The 18,849-nt window shown below is 51.4% G+C and overlaps 1 protein-coding gene across 1 annotated transcript in view; it reads left to right on the top strand.

Annotated features, from left to right (window-relative positions):
- TMEM132D (transmembrane protein 132D) overlaps nt 1–18,849 on the top strand; it is a 404,012-nt gene that overhangs the window by 277,680 nt on the left and 107,483 nt on the right. The window contains exon 4 of the mRNA XM_074321404.2: nt 5,456–5,639. Within this exon, the coding sequence (XP_074177505.2) occupies nt 5,456–5,639 (184 nt within the window). The remainder of the gene's footprint in view (nt 1–5,455; nt 5,640–18,849) is intronic.

The raw sequence follows: 18,849 nt of genomic DNA, 5'->3' as shown, positions 1-18,849 counted from the left end.
GGACGGATCCTGGCTTGGCCGGGATCCCTGGGTGTGGAGCTGGTGACGCTTGACCTGGAATGATGGGCCCTCCACCCTGTCACTTGTCCCTCCTTTCTCTTCTATTGCCAGAACCTTTCACATAGCATCTGTGAATTGCTTTTGGTCTCCTCACGGTAGAAGTTCCTGCAGTTTCCCAGGAGCAGACCTGAGGCAAGCATGTGTGTGCCAGTGGTTTATGAAGGAAGCGTTCCAGGACAAACCAGTGAGAGACCTGGACGGGGGGTGGGAGAGGCAGTTTCCGGAGGAGCTCCCGGGCGGGGGGGGGGGGGCGGCTTCAGCCTGATCCCCTGGAGAGACACTGGAGTGGAAGCAGTGCCCCTGACTCTGACCCAGCTGGAGCCAAAGGAGCTGGGCTTTCAGCCTTCGGCCGTCTCACCTACCTCAGTGCCACCTCCGAGGGCTGTGAACTCCGAGGAACGTTCAGCTCTTTGCACGGAGGGCAGAGTGGCTCTAGAACTCGAGAAGAGCCACCCGGAGAATGTGACAATAGATACCAATAAAACAAAAGCACTTGGAGGCCAGAGGGGAAGAGCACGGAAATGACCGAGCAGTGTGAGGAGACCTGGGCGCAGCCCTGACACTGTCCAGCGCACGTGCTACCCAGCACAGGAGCTCAGCCACATGTCCGCTGCCAGGTGTCCTGAGTTGTTTGCAACCCATCGCAAACTGGTTTCCTAGGGCACAGTCATTCACATGCTAGATTCGCCCTCTCCCTGGCTTTACTTTTGTTTCCAGAAATTTTTCTTTTAGAGTACCATCTGGAACGACCCAAGTTGGAAACGGAGTTTCACTCTCTGCTTCCCCACCCACTCCGCCAGCTCACCCGGAACGCACACGGAAGGCAGTTGCCCACGTGAGCGGCTGCAGAGAGAGGTTTGATGATCAGCGTGCTTTCGAAGGGCCTGCCATAATATGGTGGTTTTCTACTCCAGGAAAAAAACACAGATCGCCAAGAGGTATCGAAATGCACGTCCAATACTTGCCCTAAACCGTCCCGGTGCCAGCGGGCCTAGGTCTGCGAGGCCCCTTATCTCCCCAGATGAACGGTGGGCTGTCATATCTAATGCACTAGTTCCCACACTCTGCTTTGATGTATAGAAGCATCATGGAACTTAAAGAGATGGCGGGAGGCCCTCGAGGCAAGCGAACCACAAAGCATCTTGTCCCAGCTTTGCTCGTGCAGAATTCATGGGAAGCATCCAGCACGTGGGTCTCAAGCCCCGTGTAACGTGCTGACCTGTGTTTCTGTTGGGACGACATGTCGCGTTAGTCGTCTTCATTGCTAATGAGCACATCTGTCCTCGCGCTGCGGAGAGCAGTGGGGGCACCACTCAGTGCCCAGGAGCGGGCCCTCCGCAGTCAGAGCTGCCGCTTCGCATAGTAAGAGGCTGGGTGACTCTGAGCCGAGGTTTCTCGTCCATAAACTGGGAGAAAATAACCGTCAGGTATGGGGCTGCTGGGAGGACATGGAAAGCCCTTAAGTCGGTGCTGGGCAGGTTGAAAATCCTCAGCAAAGGTGGGAGTCGTTCCGTCACGCTGGGAAGGAGGCACGACAACCCCAAAGTAAGACTCGTCTCTTTCTTCTGAAAACGGTGCCCGTGTTTGGCCTCGGGAGTGCAGAGGTGGTCTGACAAAGCCTCCGGCTCAGTCTTCTTTCTTGGCCTGGAGGGCGGGTCACTGTCTGTGCCTGCGCTGACCTGAGCCGTGATTTCTGAAAAGGCATCTCCTTTCCCTTTAGTGTCGGGAAGCCTCGGGCTGTCACTGTGGTCGACAGCTGTGCCTTTGTCTGTTTAAGTGAAACCCTTCCTACTGAAAAAGGCTTAGATCTTGAATCAGATGCCCCATCGGGCCCATGGAGGGGAAGTGACTGGGGAGGAGAGGTCTCCAGTCCAGGAGATGTGACAGATGCATCTTCTCCACGAAAGGGGACAGACTGCTCAGAGCCGCCTCCGCCACACGCAGGGAACCACGCAGGGGTGCGGCGCACATGAGACCCTGCGTCCCCTGCTCTGCGTCCTCTTCTGTCGTCCCCCCACCATGGGCAGCTCCAGGCAAGCCGGCAGGAAGAGGCTTCTTGGCTTCCCTACGCTGGTAGCACCGTGGCCTGCAAACAGCCTGCAGCAAACGCCCAGGCGGCCCTCGGGGCTCTAAGTGTCACAGGGCCCAGCCTCTCCCTGCAGGACCACACTGTCCTCCATGCAAACTAGACCAAGCTCAGCAGCTGCACGGCCGTGAAATGGAGCTCACGTCAGGGTCGCACTTCCTATTGCTCACGATGTGCCCGCTGGGGGGGCAGGGGGGGCAGGAAAACCGGCTGGGTGTGGCCGTGTCTCGGGCCACCTTGGCTAGAACTCTGTTCTTGTCCCTGCTCACTGGTTCGCATGGGAACCTAAAGCCCTGAATTTCCCTTCTTCTTGGTTGGTCTGTATCTTTACAGGTTTTGCCGATCACATCTCCCAAATCCATGAAGCGGGTACATTCTATTTCTAGTAACGTTACATACTGAATACCTCCAAGAGCACAGAAATCCACATAAGTAAACTTTTACAAACCTCTAAGTCAGTGGTTCACAATTCTAGCTGAACGGTGGAATCGCCTGGATAAAAAAGAAAGACGTGAAGGAGGCAAGGATGGAGGGAGGAAGGGAAGGAGGGAAGGAGGGAGGAAGGACGGAGGGAGGGAGGGAAGGAGGGAAGGAGGGAGGAAGGACGGAGGGAGGAAGGGAAGGAGGGAGGAAGGACGGATGGAGGGAGGGAGACACAGAACTGGTGCCTGGTCCCGCTCAGCGACAGTCAGAAACCTGGCGGACAGGTGCCCGGTCGTGAATTTATTTGCAAAGCCCCCACTGGGCAGTCCTTTTGCACGGGCTGGGGGAGACCCACTGTTCTAAGCAGACACGTTTCATAAACTTCTGCTAAACCGACCATACTTATCACGGTGGATTCCCTTCAGATGGAGACTGGCCTCCGTGGTCTGCACTAAAGCACAACTTGGAACAAATCAGCGTGGTCTGTCTTTTCAGGACACTTAGAGTCTGTCACTCAGACCCACCAGCTGCAATGGCAGTCCTTAGCTTTGCACTTGAACATGAAGACGTGATCAAAATTGCCGAATATACAAGCCTTCTGGAAGCTCTCAGGCACTAAATATTTACACAGAGGCACGAAAATTCTCATTTCCACTTTTTCACCGAGATGCACAGGACACATCCCAAAGCCTGATCATCGAATGCAGGACGTATGGAGGAAATTGTCAGGAGCCTGGTCCACAGCCTGACGGCCTCAGAACTACTGACAAGCCTGTGCAGACTAAGGACTCATTCAAGAAACACACGCACGTGTGCACAAGTGCAAGACGCCAGCCTGCCTCGTGCTGCTGTGGTCCCCAGGTTCAGAACTCCCAACACAGGGCATTTTCTTCAGCACATGGAAGAGAGGACAGTCAGTTCAAAGGACACTGTTTCCTTTACATGTTGACCAGGCAGCGGGTCTAAGGGAAAAGAGAAAAATCAAACTGTGTAGGACAAGCCACACAAGCTTACCGAAGAAGTAAAATTAGGTGAAGGAAGTACAGTGCTTTTCACACTGTTGTCATACGTGGCTCTTGCAGAGCAGCAAGAATTTGAATACATGGAGAGATTTATAAAGGTATTTGGATAAAGTGAACTCTAGCAGTAATGTATGGGGATGTGGGGGTAAGAAAAGTCTCACATGACAGTGGGATCCAGGGTTGTTCAGTTTGCCTGAGGTCAGGGGCCCAGGAGGACACAGGAGGGGAGAAGCCTGGGGGTACACACAGTAGGGCCGCACTGTTGCATGGCAGGAGCTCCCACTGTGTGGCAGCTCCCGTAACGTACTAATTCTGTGCCGTAAATCTCGCAGTCCTGGTAACTAACACAGAGGGCAAAGTTCAGCACAGTCAGCAGGGCGATCTCATTTCATGAGTGTGAAGGGAGGCCCCCCAGTTCCTGTACGTTCCAAATACAATGAACCTGCATTCTAACCCCCAGTCCCAAGCTTCCTGTGGAAACGCTAGTCAGAGGCTCTGAAGAGAAAACAATGGCACACATCTTAGGAAAAGAAAGCTCTGAGAGGGGATAAATCACAGGGGCTGTCGCGATTTGTTTCCAGTTCTCTCCACAGCTACTGTTTCTCAAAGAGTTAGACTTCTTTCTCCTAGAAGCCCAGGGTGTGTGATTCTGACCTAGAACCCAGGCGCCATCTTCCCCAAGCATCACTCAGGGGTCTGTGGGAGCGAGTCCTGTTCCGTGTCAGGGACGGCAGCGGCAGCGGGAAGTGGGCCTCTGGACCTGGGCTCGCTCTCCGCCGCGCTTCTCGCCTCGTTTCTGTCCCTTGCCCCCTCCCTCCCGCCTGTCGTGCTCATGTTCCAGGGTTCCAGCGCATCCCTTCCTTTGAGAAGTAAGCTTCCTGGAAGCCCCATCATTGTCTCTGAGCTTCTCAGTGAGAAGGTTGCAGGTTTGGATGGCGTGATGAAGAGGTCTCAGTAGCTTTGTTGTATCTAAATGGCCACTCTTCTCCTGAGTGTCCGTGGTCAGCGATCATTTTGTAATTAGTGAAATTCAGATCTTTCGAGATGGAGCCGATGGGTGGCGTTGCTCTGGCCTTGAAGGCTTAGAAAGCACCTCTTTAGCTGCTCCTAAGGTCGTTCTGACCTGCAGGGTCTTCAGTCCCCACAGGGAGTGGCTGGCACCATACCTGCTTTCTTTCCACCTGCCACTGGAGCAGCAGACGTTTTATACAAGCTGGGAAGAGGCAGAAGGCATGGTCGGTTCATTAAACTAACGTAATAGCTGCCAAATCACCCCAAAATTTACCCTGTGCTGGGTTCATGTCTAGATACGTGTTTGTAGGAAAAGCCAGAATTTACCCCTGTCCCCAAGTGACACCTGGCTGCTTCTCCGCGTCCTCAGCATGGATCCTGGAGCCCCGCTGTCCTGTTCTGCCTCACCTCTGACCTCTGCAGTTCCACCTCACCCCTCTGGACACCAAAGCCACATCACCCTCTGACACCCTTAGATTTCCGTGCCGCCAACTGGAGGGGACTTGGCTTTGGAAAAGCCAATATCAGCAGCATGTGGATTGCTGGGAGTGAGGGATAGAGTCCTAGGTGGGGAGCGGGGAAGAAAGTTTTTACAAAGTGTGGTCACCATTTCCCCATAATCACCTGCAAACACCTGCCCCAGGGATGGGGGGGCCCATCCTGCAGCTGACAGAGCAGGAGGTAGGGAGCGGGGCCAGGCGAACGCTGTGAACCACGGCCAAGGCCGTTTGCTCTTTGGGGAATTGCGTCTCTGAGATGCTCTGAGACCCCTGGGTCACAGCCACGTACTGCCCTCGCCCGCCAAGTGTGCCCGCACCCAGCCCTCAAAGTTGTCCTCCTTTCTCCTCTCCAGTGCCAGTGGTGTCTCCGATGAGGTCATGCAGATCGACGTGGAAATCCAAGAGCCCAGTGACCCGCCCGCCACCCAGCTGGTCACGTGGCAGGTGGAATACCCGGGAGGTGTCGTATCGGACTTGGGAGTCTCCAAGATCTACGTCAGCCAGAAGGACCTGATTGGCGTCATACCGCTGGCCATGGTGAGTGTCCCTGCCTTGGTCTGTGCACGTGGAACTCGGGGACAGGGCAGGCTGGCAGCATGGCCCAGGTGTGGTGGGGGGAGGTGTCACTGAGCCAGGGGGCTGCTGAACTGTGAGTCTGCCGCGCACAGACTGCAGGTATTTTCAGCATAGTGTTCAGAAAACAAGCCACCCCCGGGTGTTCGATTTCAGTCTTCCGTTCTGTGACAAGTGTCCATGGCGTAATAAGTATGTTTGTACCTCGCAGTGTAGGCTGTTTGGGGATCGCAAACTCATCCACCAAGCATGAGTGAGACGCGGTGGCAGGTGACTGTCACACACCTGCCAGTCCAGAGGCCCCAGCCAGTGTTTGCCATGCAGCAAACCAGGCCACACTCTGCGTCCTTAGCACCGCCTCTTTTTTCAAGGGAAGCCATAAAATATGGTTTTAATGTGAAATGTCGACTTGTTCGTTTTGGGACCAATTTTTCAAAACAGCACTATATAGGGAAGAGTTAACTGTATTGCATTCATTGGTCTTGTGTTTACACCTTGTCATCTGAAAGGTTTAAACCGTAAGTCTGTCTGTGTGTCTGTGGGACAGAGATGGGCTTTCGTCCTTGAAAGGACCAGCCGCCTGGTTTCTGTGTGACATGATACACAACCTGTGGGAAGACCAGCCACCCCTGGTCACCTGAGGGTCACACACATCACCCCGTCATGCCCTGCCTTCCCCAGGACTCTTTGGGGTTCCCTGCAAGGGAACTGTATATTTTTCATGTGAATTTTCACAGTGCAGATGCTTGGGCGTGTTTGTCTGCCTCAATAATTGGAGCTTTCTGTTACAAAAGCGCTTTTACTGTCAGAGTGCAGTGTGGGGTGACCTCTTGGCCGACTGCCTGGCGTCTCCCCCTCACCACCCATTAGAAAACATTGACAAGTGTGATGATTTGGGGGTGAGCGAACCCCAGGAATCACTGTTTCAGTGAAGGTGACATGGAGAGTTGCCTAGTGACAAGCTGGCAGAGGCGAGCTCACTAGGAAACGTGAGGTCTTTGGATGCCTCGTGGAAAAGGGCTCTTCTTAACTGTGCCTTTGATATTAAGGCACAAGCCTCCCCTGGGGCACTGTTTCATGTGACAGTCGCCCTCCTTTTTTAGGTTACCAGTGGTTCTGTTCCTGGGCATGGCAGGACTGTTTGTCTGGAATAAGGAATGATTTGAATTCGCTGATGAGCTTTAGTCAACCTCCGGGCAGCTCCATGGCTTTGCTCAATACAGGCCTGGCTGCTGCACTCAGCGTTTCTCCTGCCTGGAATGTCCCCGACTCCTGTCACCTACTCCAAACCCCTTGTCCTTCACACCCCACACGAACCCCCACTCTCACCAGAGCCCCGCCCTCGGTCCTCCCCGGCCTCTGAAACATGGAATGCTCTAAGATTGTTTGATGGCAGAGCTAGAAAGAGTCTCAGCTACAACCTGTTATCAGTTAGGAATTGCATTTGGCTGAAAGCAGGAGAGCTCCTCGCCCACCCTCTCCCAGCCGGTCGTGACGCCAACACAACGGGTTTCCTTTGATGGAAAGGTCCTCCTCGGGTTGATGGTCCGGGCCGGTAGTTGCCCCATGCCACCTGAGACTGGGCTCCATCTTTATTTCTGCTTCAGCAGCCACGGCCATGGATTCCATCCCCATGGTCGCCTCATGGCCCCAGGTGGCTGCTGGAATGCCAGCCAGCACCTCCGTGTTCTGCAGACCAGGAAAGTAAGAAGGGCACAGGACAAACAGGGTCCGTTGCTTTCCCCTCTCATGAAGGCTTCACAAGAATCCAACGTCATACTTCTGGTTGCAGCCAATAGGCAAGAACTTAGTTATATGTCCGTACCTCGCTGGAAGGGAGGCTGGGAAGTCTCCTTTTCAGCGTGACTCATTGCTCAGATTCTGTTACAGGGAAAAAGAGGAGATCAGATGTTGCAAGGCAATGAGCAGTGTTTGCTGCAAGTCTCCTTCATTTCCACATGAGGAAACTGAGGCTCAGAGGTCACTCCTCTTAGTCCCTGAGGCTCTCCATTCTGTGCTGGTTTTTATGAGCCTCCTAGGAAGCAAACCAACATAACTAAATCATAGTCTCCACTTGGTAGCTCTGCAGCCATACTTAATTCCCATGCCTGAGTGTCCTCATCTATAAACGGGGGGAGAGAATCCCTGCTGACAGCTTGTTGTAAGGATAACGTGACCTCGGGAGGACTGCCCAGTGTGGAGCAAACATACAACCCATGTCAGCTGTCGTTGTCACCACTAATTACTGAATGCGAAGTGTGAACAATAGCCTGGCGAAAATGTTGTCAGCTGTTTCAGGAGCGGGATGGGGCCCCAGCCCCCTTATTTCACGACACAGGAAGAGTGCTGGGCGCTGTGTAGGTGCTCACTGGTTTCTGAGCCGAATGGATTGGACTGAGACATTTGTGGTGACGAGTTTTCAGTCATACTCTCCGAGCATCTTCCTCTGGAGCTAAGAGTGACGTCTTCCGAGCCTGGTCCCTAGTCTTTCCTGTCAGGACTATTCTGAGTCCCCTTTCCAGAGAAAGTGGCTTCATCGCACTGTTGACTTGACTGGTAAAAGACCTTGTGCCACTGTAGGGGGGTTACTGTCCTTCATCAAATAGACCTTTGGCCGTTTTATTTCATTTTCACTTGTGGTGTTTTTTTTCCCCATTATATGTTCATTGAGAGAAATTTGAAAGGACTCGTATCCGTGCATCTATTTATCTATTCACTTACATCACAAACGCTTGCAATATCAGAGACACAGAAGGAAAGCGGGCTCACGGGACCCTGCAGCGTGAGGAGAGGGTGACGTGAGAGGTCGGGTGCCACGTGGGCTTGTAACCTCGTGTGAAGACGTGGATCTCTAACTGTGTGGGAGCCCCCAGAAGCCTTTCTCGGGGCTCACGAGGGCTGATGCAGGTTTTCAGAAGAGCGCTCTGGCTGTGTGTGGAGAACAGATTTGGGAGGCCAAGGGGCCAGCAGAGAGGGATGGGACTGGGCTCTGGCAGCTGTGAAATGACATCACCTGATGGCCCTGCTAACCTTCCTGTGAATGTGAGCGGCCGGGAGCTTGTCTGGTGGCCCCAGGAGGTCAGGACACAGCCCCCTTCTCTGCTGTTGCTGAGTGACCCCAAAGATACCGACCTCATCCCCACAGCCCCAAATTAATAACAGCCACATCCACGAGGCAGCTGGGAGGAGTGGGCCGTGGGGCGGGGGGGGGGCAGCCACCTGTGCGTGGACGTCAGGACACGTCCCTGCTCCCCCACCATCAGCCTGTGGACTCAGCCGAGTGACCATCCCTGGCTGCAAAGGAGGGGAGAGAGTGAGCTTTTCCAGGAGGCCGTGTGTCCAGCTGAGAATACATTACAGTGGAAGGAGGGAGGGTTGCATATGGGAAGCCACCCCCGGGGACTTCGGTAATAGCAGTGGAGGAATACAGAGCAGGCACATTTTAGGAAGCGTTTAGTGGATTGATGACGGGACTTTCCAGTGCATTGGACGGAGGTGTGAAGGGAAGACGGGGAGGAAAGATGAGTCCCAGCTTGAGGCCCAACCAACAAGTTCCCCATTTGCCTCCAAGACACCACCACACAAGCATAAAATGTTTAAGGCATTTTCTATTATGAAACAGCCTATAGTTTATATTGTTGCACAAGAATCTGTGCGCACATCTCTGATGATTCCCTGAGATAAACTTTCAGAAATAAATTTGAGTCAAATGATGTGAATCAAAGGACATGCAGTAATGTAATATTTTTTGATAACAGTCGCCAAACCGTCTTCCTGAAGTTTAACCAATTTGCAGTTCCACCTGCTGTGTATAATAACCCCATTTCCCAGCAACCTTACCAAGAATATTAGTTTAAAAATAGACTATTAAGCAAAAGTTATATTTCTGTGTTGCCTTAATTCGCCCATTTTTGGTTCCATTATTTTTATTTTTCATTTCTTAAACATTTGTTCTTAGCCCATTTTCTTTTCCTACTGAGAATTCAACTTATTACTTTGTCATATAAAAATCTTTTTTTTTTTATTGTGGTGAAAAGCATAGAACATGAAATTGACCATCTTGACCACGTGTAGCTGTGAGGTCATTAGTGATAAATGCATTCACACTGCCATCCAGAACTTTCTCACCGTCCTGCCAGAAGCTCTGTACCCCCTCCCAGCACTGACTTCCCCTCCCCCCCAGCCCTTGGAAGCCCCTCCTACTTTCTGTTTTCCTGTGTTAGTGGTGCTCCCTTTTGAGTGGCACTTCGCAAGTCTTCCTGCCTGCTTATATTCACTTTCTAATCTCGCAGATCGTACATGGCAGCGTACAAAACAGTATTGTGGCAGCTGTCCAATTTTTATGTGGTCGAACCCACTGGTCTTGCCCGTAATGGAAATCCCTCCTCTCCCCTAATTATGACCAAGAGGGGAAAGCATGCCTACTTTATTGGTTCCTCTGAGTCTCCAAATACTGAGAGGCCCGCACACGGGACACGTGAATAGGAACTACTGTTGTTGTCAGGAAATCGTGACAAAGTAAATGTACTTGTGACACCTTATACTATTAAGCGTTTGAGAGCAACTTGGGGAGAGGCTCACAGCCCCCCCCCCCCCCCCGTTCTTTGCATAACGTGCAATCCCATCTTCAGGAAAGCTTGAAATGAGATGCAGTGAAGCACTTACAATCAAAGCTCATTTTCCAAAAGACTTTTTCTTCCTCAATATTTTGCATATTTTTTCCTGAAGTCGATGGCCTGAAGAGCTTTATTTAAAATCCATTCATGTATTTCTGTGAGCTTTGTTGCATTACTTTTTCCTGTTCATGAAATGACGATGCCTTATTATTTTATAGACCTATATACAGAGGGTACCAAAAAATGAATACACATTTAAGAAAGGAGAACTGTATTAAATTGTCATACTCAATATATACTGATAACAAAAGAGGAATACAAGTCACATTTGACTTTTGCAATTACAAGAGGTGCTCAAAGTGGTTCCCATCAGCGTCCAGACTCTTCTGATTACAGCGAATTACTGCTTTAGCAACACTGACCAAAGTGTTAACATTGCTCAAAATGTATATACAATTTTTTGGCACCCCAGGTATAATTTTGTCCTTAGGGGGAAAATCGGAGGAAGGGCCATTAACTGTGCATTAACATTAATGTTACCCATGCATATCTGCAGCTGTATGTCAGCGCTGGGTTCTGGGAAGCGTGTTTGCATTTCTTAGTTGGCACACGTCTTTCTGCGCAGGGGGCCCCGTGTCTCAAAGTTCTTCATCATTCTTCTCTCCTAACTGCCTCCTGAGTTTTGGCTGAAACAACGGTTGTGAGCTTCCACTGGATTCAGAGATAATGGTGCTGGTATTTACCAATTTGAATGCCATGCCACTAGTCCACGAGACACAGTAACGCGGCTCTTCATTTGAAAAGAAAGCACACATTTTCTCTTCTGTTGGGTAGTGTGTGTCCTGGCGTTTGAACTGTGGCTGCTGCCCTAAGTGTGGGAGGTGTGAGTGGCTGCCCCGGGTCTCCCAGGGAACACACCTTCCTCCCACAGGGGCTCCTGATGACGCTCTCGTTTCACTTCACATTTCCATCTTGACGACTAAGGTTTCATTACTAGACTGGAGCTGGGATTTCTGATAAAACTTAATCCGCAGCTACAACCAGGATAGACAGTGTGTGTATCGTCCGTGAAAAGAACCAGACAACTCGCCTTCACATGGCTTGCTGGTGTTTACGAGAACTGAAAAACGCAGGCGTGTGTGCGGGACCAGCCCTGCGGCTGTCGGGTGAGGGGCGGCAGAGTTTACACAAACACCAAGGCGTCGGCTGTGCCAAGTGCCATCTGACATCCCGTTTTGAGCTTCCCCTCAAACATGACCCTGAGGGGAGCACACGTGCATCCCAGGACATCCTATCTGTATAGCCCCCCCCCCCCCGTGCCTCTCTCCGAGGCATCTTCCTCGCTGCTCCCCGCCAGGCACGAGACCCATGCTGGTGCCCGTGTTCTGCCCACGCTGTCAGATCCTTGCACACAGTGAGGACAGCGGCGAGTCAGGGCGTCACACACGTGTGATTCTGCTGGTTGACATCGCACGTTGGGCGCCATAATAGGCACGAACCCGAGGTTCCTGGAAGGATATCAGCTCAGCATGTCCCTGTGTGACCCTCCAAGTCCTTCCGCATTGTAGCCTATTCTTGAACCCACCTCAAACCCCCCAATCTCCAAGCTCCTCTCCCAAAGTAGAAACAGGCCCCACTACCGGGTAGCCATTTCTGTGCTCCTCAAACGCTTTCCTCATCAGCCCGAATGAGGGTCTCCGTGACCCAGACGACCTCCCAGGGGAGCCTCGCAGTTCAGGCGCCACCAGACCCCTCACTTGACCGAACACCAGGTTCTTCCCTTGTGTGATTCTTGGGGTGACAAGAACGTAGTCATTCAATAACCTCTTCCCTCCTTGTCTCATTTGCATCTTCTTAAATCTTACTGCTCAAGCTTCTCCCAAATGTATGACTCAGTAGAATATTCCATTTCTGTAAACCCAGCAGACGAAACGCTCCCACATTTTTATCACCATATAATTTGCTCTTGAAAAGCTTCTGATGAAATACATTTTAAATAAGCTTTCCGGGACCTGACGCATTTCTCTCCTTAAGTAAAATGAACTTTCCTTTCACCAGCCGCGTGCTGCCCTGGTCGTCAGCGCCCCCAGGCCTCACTCTCCTGGCGTACCCCCAGCGTGTGTCTCTCCTCCCACCAAACCATGTCCTCTTCCTATCCTCAGAAGGCACGGTGGCAGTCCCGAGGACAGTGTCCCCCACTGAGTCCCCGTGGGTCTGCAGAGGTGGGCTAACACTGGGCCGTTCATCGGCCGTCCATTTGCAGTTAGCACCTGCTGCCATCAGAGCTTTAGAACATGCCCCCACCTTTCCTGGATTCCATAATGAAATGTTATTTTTGGCCAAAAAAAAGCCGATTCTTGCCTCTTTTCTATTGGACTTTTCTTGGCCTTCTTTTCCTGTGTCAGCCCGCTAATTAACACGCCGATCCCCGCTGTTGTTTTCTGACTTTCTGAAAAGTCAGTCCCACTGCCTAGCACAGCCCTGCTTTCATTTCTATACTGTGTCTGCCAAGCGCAAATGGAGATGCCCGGCAGCCCTGGAGAAAAACCCGTTCTCCGAGGAGGTGCGTTGTCCTTTGCGTGTCTGTTGAGTCGGCACGGCCTCCCCACACAGCACCCCGCTAATTCCCCAAAGCCGCTCACTGTGCACTGGGCATGGCTGCCTCGACCGCCTCTATGTAGTAGCTCATTTCAGCCCCACACGGGCCCAGGGAAGCTGCCACGGCTCTTATCCCCATTTAACAGATGGATGCAGGTGCCGGGTTTGAAGAACGGCCCAGGTGACCCAGCTGCGAAGCCGAGCTGGAATTACTCTCTGGATGGATGGGTTCCTCCGTGTGCGCGCACGACCCGTCCTCTCGCCTGTGGGAACCGTGTAGCTGTTGATCAGCTCAGTGTGCGCGGAGCTCTGTGCAGACGCAAGTGCAGAGAGGCACACTCGTCAAAATAGGAAATTGAGAAGTCTCGCTGAAACGGGAGAAGTCATCAGAAAATGAATTATTTATTACGCGCAAAGACACAGCCTTTTCTTTCCCACCGACCCGACCGCCTTTGATGCTCCCTAATGAGCCGTCCTCTCCAGAGGTGATTTATAATGAGACGGGGATTTATAATGAAGCGCCGTGCTTTTGAAGGTACATCGTACCTGACAAATCATCGCTATTGTTGTTTGTCGTGGGGTCATTACAGCCCCAGCTACTAGCCAGCCAGTCGCTGTCAGTGAGCGAAGGCTCATGATGTGACTCGTTTTGGAGGCGCCAAGGAAAGGCGGTGCTTTCGGGAAGCCCTGAGCTCCCACTGTGTGCAGGCGCCCGGTGCTGTGTGGGGAGGGTCTGGCAGAGCTCACCCCTCACCCAGGGGAGGCAGCGGGTACATACGTCAAAAAGAACCGCACACGATGAATGCAGAACCCACTTGTGCTTGGAGGGAAATGCGGCGGGGTGGTGCGATGGACAAAGACGCTGAGGTGAGCTGCTTGGATGCTCCAGGTGGGAAGGAGCGAGACCTTGCACTTGGCTGATGACGGTGACCTTGAAGGCAAACGGAAGGGGTCGGGGTGTGTTTCCTGAGCATGGCCGTGAGAACCTGCCCACAGGCAGCACAGCGTGGGCTTGAATGGGGCGGTCACGTGTGGGTCAAATAGGCAGTGCTGTCCACTAGAGCCTTCTGAGTCGAGACGGATGTTACGTTATCACAACCATCCACCATGGCAGCCACAGCCACATGTGGTTATTGGGCTCTGGCCGTGTGGGGAGTGTCACTAAGGACCTGAATTTCTCTGTAGTTTAATTTATCTAACTTAAAAGCCAAACAGGAGAGCACCTATCAGATTAGACAGTACCACTCTCACGTTCTGACTTGGGAAACGCAGGGGCAGTCGTGCTGTTTCCTGAGCGCGAGGCCCGCGCCTCCTCCAGGCGTCCTGCACCCCACTCTGTCCCCTGGGAGCCTTGCCTGCCTGGATGGCCTCAGACGGCTGCCTTGTCCCCTGGATTCTGGATGGGTTCAGTCAACGGAAGGCAAGGGAAGAAGATCAGACAGAGAGTGAAGAGAAAGGTCAGTTTTCAGTCCCCTCGTTCCTTCGTTAAGAGTGTCACAGGTTGTCAACGGCTGTGCTGCGCTGTCGCTGTCAGAAGGGCCAGCCCCTGTCAGTCCCCGCTGTCACTAAGGCGCACAGCGATGCCAGCTGGGGTGTTTGTGTTGCAGACACGAGCTCGTCTCTGTCTCATCCACAGCCATTTTGTGTTGAGGTGAAAGTGCCCACGTGGACCCTGGTGGCAGGTCATGTGCTTCCTGCCCGGAACTCAGCTGTCACAGTCGTACTGTTTCATTATGAACTCTTGGCTTTTAATTCTTTCTCCTTTGTAATTCAGTTAAGACGTTATATTGATTTTTTAAAGCATGCGTGTTGGTAGATTATTTTCATTATGGTTCTTGTTTCAGGATAATAAAGTCAGCCCTCCTTAATTTGATATATACGTCTTTGTTCTGTAAAAGGAACATTAGCTCCAATCGGGCTGCAGACAGTGGGATTGGCACATGTTTTCTGGGGAGGCACAGGTAGTAAATATTTTCAGTCCTGCTGGCCATGCCGTCTCCATGGTAACAATTCCACCTCGTCCTGTAACCCAGAGCAGTGGTGACAGGTAAGCCGAGGGCGTGGCCGAGCGCCAACAGAGCTGTTTGCCGACACTGAAATCTGAATTCCGTGTCATTTACGCATAGTGTGCTGCTTTTGGTGTTTTTCCGACCATCGATGAATATAAAGACTGTTCTTAGCCGCAGACTGTACCATCACTGAGCTCGCGGACCGTGCTTGCGATCCCGTCTCGGGGAGACAGAGCCTCGTGTCTGTTTGGTGCAGGTTCTCCTGGAGGCTGAGAGCAGCTCTCCGCCATGGTCCGGTCGTGACATAGAGCTCGAGCTCCTTGAATGAAGGGGTCCCTGAAAATAAAAACAATTTTTAAAAGTAACGTTTTTTGAGAAAAGTATTCTGCAGGGGACAGGGATGCGTGTCCCACTCCCTGGAGAGTTTCCACCAGATTCAGGGGAACTGGAGCGGGGGCTTGGAGCCCGCTGTCTTCCTCGCTCACTCGTGCTGTCACACTCAGGTGTCAGAGCTCCGCCTTGTGCTGGCAAGTCCCCCTCCCCAGCGACCCCTCCTGACGGTGTGACATTTAAGGCGATCTTGTCAGACACCCCCTGCTGCCCCCCCACTCACCATGTTTGTTCTTGCTAAATGTGCCTCAGCATCCTTCACGTTCTTTGCGTAACGTCACCGTCTTCCTGTTTGCTGAAGTCCATCAGACAGTATCAAAGTCTGGCGTCTGTCCAGGTGCCAGTCACCTTTCTGTGAACCCCATTATCAGAGAGCCAAAGGTGGCCCAGGAAGGAGACGTGAAAACTGATTTAAGAGCCTGTTTGCAGCTAACTGCCAGGCTGGACGTGCTCACAGACAACACGTCCTTGCGTGTTGAATTATTTTGTAATGGCTGGTTCACTCCACAACCTCCGAAATCTTGGCAGCAACTTTCAGCAGTTGAGAACACCTCTTAGGGTCGCATGGAGGATATATAGGCATTTCGGACACTTACCAACTGTCAAGCTCACCGCTGTCTCTTGTATCTGTGAAGCTTGTTATATTTCTCACAAGAAAGATCTCCTAAACCCAAAGTCATCATTTTGTAAAACCTCAAGAACCGCGTCATTCTGAGGTGCCATCAGCGCCAGCTGGTGCATATGTCAGGGTCAGTTAGCGTTTGCCATCCCATAGCACGTGAACAAGATCATGGTCCATAAGCTGACATCAGAAAGGCCTTCCCTGACCAGCCTACGCGAAGAGCTGTTCTCTCGCTCTGTATCCCCTTATTGTCACTCGCTTTTTCTCCATGGGATTTCTTGAAACCTAACATAGCAAGCACTGATTTTGTCCAGCCTGCAATCACCGAGGGAATGGGGGCTTTGCCTGTAGGTTCCATGTGGTATGTGGAGCGCTGAGATCGGTGTCTGGCCCTTACTGGAAACTCCATCAACAAGGTGTTTGTATAAAATGAGTGACATGGAACTGAATTCACACCATGGCCCGAGCGTTGTAGCTGTGGGCCTGGGGCAACTTAAATAACTCTCTGCACCTCAGTCTTCTCATCTGTAAAATGGGGATAATGATGGCATTTTTTCACTTCGTACGGTGATGTAATGAGTCAGAGCAATACCTTGGCACAGGGCCTGGTGTTTGGTGGCAGCACAATAAATACTCTTGCTGCTACTTGTATACTGGTAACAAGAAAGGCATTATGTTTGGGGATGTTAGTACCAGAAATCGAAGTAGATATTGTGCCCCCCCCACCCCCACCCCCACACACATTCTTCTCCTACAAGTTTTCCAAGAAATTAAGGACAAAGTAAACTTTGAATGTCCTATAGGAATAAAGACTCGATAACCTGCACTGTTTCACTAGGCGGGAATAATGGCTGGGTCGTGTCTGAGGAGACTCGCTGGCCTGTTATGCAGGCACAAAGTGACAACGGTGAATCTGTCCGGGTATTTTTAATTACGTCAGACTGGTTTATTCCGAAATCAGAATTCACTAGCTCATTGTATACGCTTGGATTCACTTGGCTACGTGAACTGGAGACCCCTGAGTACAATGGCTTTAACAGCAGTGGGCGTTTATCTCTCTCTCACACTGAGGAAGTCTCGACTTGGCACTCTGGGACAGACATGGCGGCTGCCTGCTCTCAGGGACCCAGGATCCACCTGCGTCTGTCTTTCTACCATGGGCCTCCATTCTCAAACTCCCCTCATGCTCCAGAATGACTGGTGAAGCTCCCGCCATGACCTGTGAGTGGCGGGTTGAAAGAGGAAGGGGGAGGGCACAACAAAGTCACATAATAGCACCTTCAGGTCCCTGTGAGGAGCCTCGTGGGAGCCTCCCCAGTGCTTCTACTTTCATCTCATCGGGCACAGAAATCACATGGTCGCACCTGAGAATGCTGGCAGTGCCGTCCCAGGGCCGAGTGCAGCCGCTCCTGAGGAGGGCTGCATCGCTGTGTAAGTGCAGGCATGTGCGATGTGGCACGTCTGCACATGAATAAAACTAAGGCTCTAGTCCTAAGGAAACGGGTAGACCAGACGTCGTGTAGCAACCAGACACACCTCCAGACACTTAACCCCCAGGACCAAAGGCTAGCTTCTGACCTGTTTTACTCCAACAAGTGGCATCATGTCACCCAAGATCTCAGTCTGCGTCCCTGAAATTCTCTCCTATCTGTTCTCATCCAGGAACCAGCGTCACTCTCAGGCTGGATTCCCTTCTTGGTAGGGAAATACGGAAGCCCAGATCTCTCTCCCCATGTTTTTATATCCAGGGAAGAGAAATGGTTCCTCGAAGAACTATCTGGGGCTGTTAATGGGAGAAGAAAGAAGCGAGTGCTGGGGCGCAGAGGTGGGTGCCACGGGGCCTCGTTACGCGGCCTGCTGGAGTGAAAGCTCAGAGATTTCGAAGGTCTGGCCTGCAAGGGAGAGTGCTGCCTCCTCCCCGATGGAACCCGTTAGCCTGAGAAGTCAGATGTCTGATGACGGTCCCTACGAAATCTGGTGCCTCCACCATCCAGAAGAATTTTCAAGACATGAAGGAAGCATTGGTTGTCTTTTCAATAAAAACTCAAGACTCTAAAATGCAGACATGGTGGAGAATAGCCCATGAAACGTAGCCCCAGAAAAGAGATTCTGAAGGGAGTTTTTGTTTTTCTTTTAAAACATGTTTATAGATAAGAAGCCATTCAGCACTCACCAGGAAATGGCTGTGAAATATATGGAAATGTGGAGAGCTCCCATTTCAATATAGACCCCAAAGAACCTCAATGTACGTGGGTCCAAAGTCATTGTTTCCCAATGAAAAAAAACTGATTTAAAAATATTCTGAAACTAGCACATGGAAATATGTATTTTCACAAAGTAGTGGTTTTCTCACGTGGGACCTAAATATTTTTCTAGTGTTCTTTAACTCAGAAGATATCAACCAAAGTCATTATTTTCTTGACAGATGCTAAGAAAGCTAGAAATTTCAATGGATGCTAAAATATGAGTTGATACATAGTGAAAGAAAATTTTGTTTTAGAAAGTAGCAGTTTCACAAGCTCTTTATCAATCTCTGCATGATGGGTGGGAAATACAGGATTAGGTCTCCGTAACGGGCCCATTAGTCGAAGGCAGGCTTACCACACTCATCACAGACATGTAGGTAGGATCGCCACGCCTTGCTAAGGACGGGGTTGGTGCCATCATTCTCTGGACCCACAGGCTGTCAGGAAGGATGGATATTGACTAAAACCAGGTTCTGAGAGGAAGGGTAGAAGGAATGGAAGCACGGCAATACACGGAGGTTGCCTGGAAAACCTGCAGCAGAAAAATGCAGGACAGATATGATTGCCCAGAGTTTTAGGTGAAGCAGATAGCTGCCTTTCTGTTTTATTTACAAAACAAATCTTAAAACCTTCAACAATAAGAACAACAAAAATGTCCTCTAGAAAAGGTGCGTGAAAAATCAAAATAACAGG

Source organism: Rhinolophus sinicus, chromosome 9 (genome assembly GCF_057876585.1).
Source record: "Rhinolophus sinicus isolate RSI-liver-muscle chromosome 9, RSI-T2T, whole genome shotgun sequence".
NCBI classification, from domain to species: domain Eukaryota; kingdom Metazoa; phylum Chordata; class Mammalia; order Chiroptera; family Rhinolophidae; genus Rhinolophus; species Rhinolophus sinicus.
Note: the sequence above shows the minus strand (reverse complement) of the source record. Positions and strands in the feature narration are given on the sequence as shown.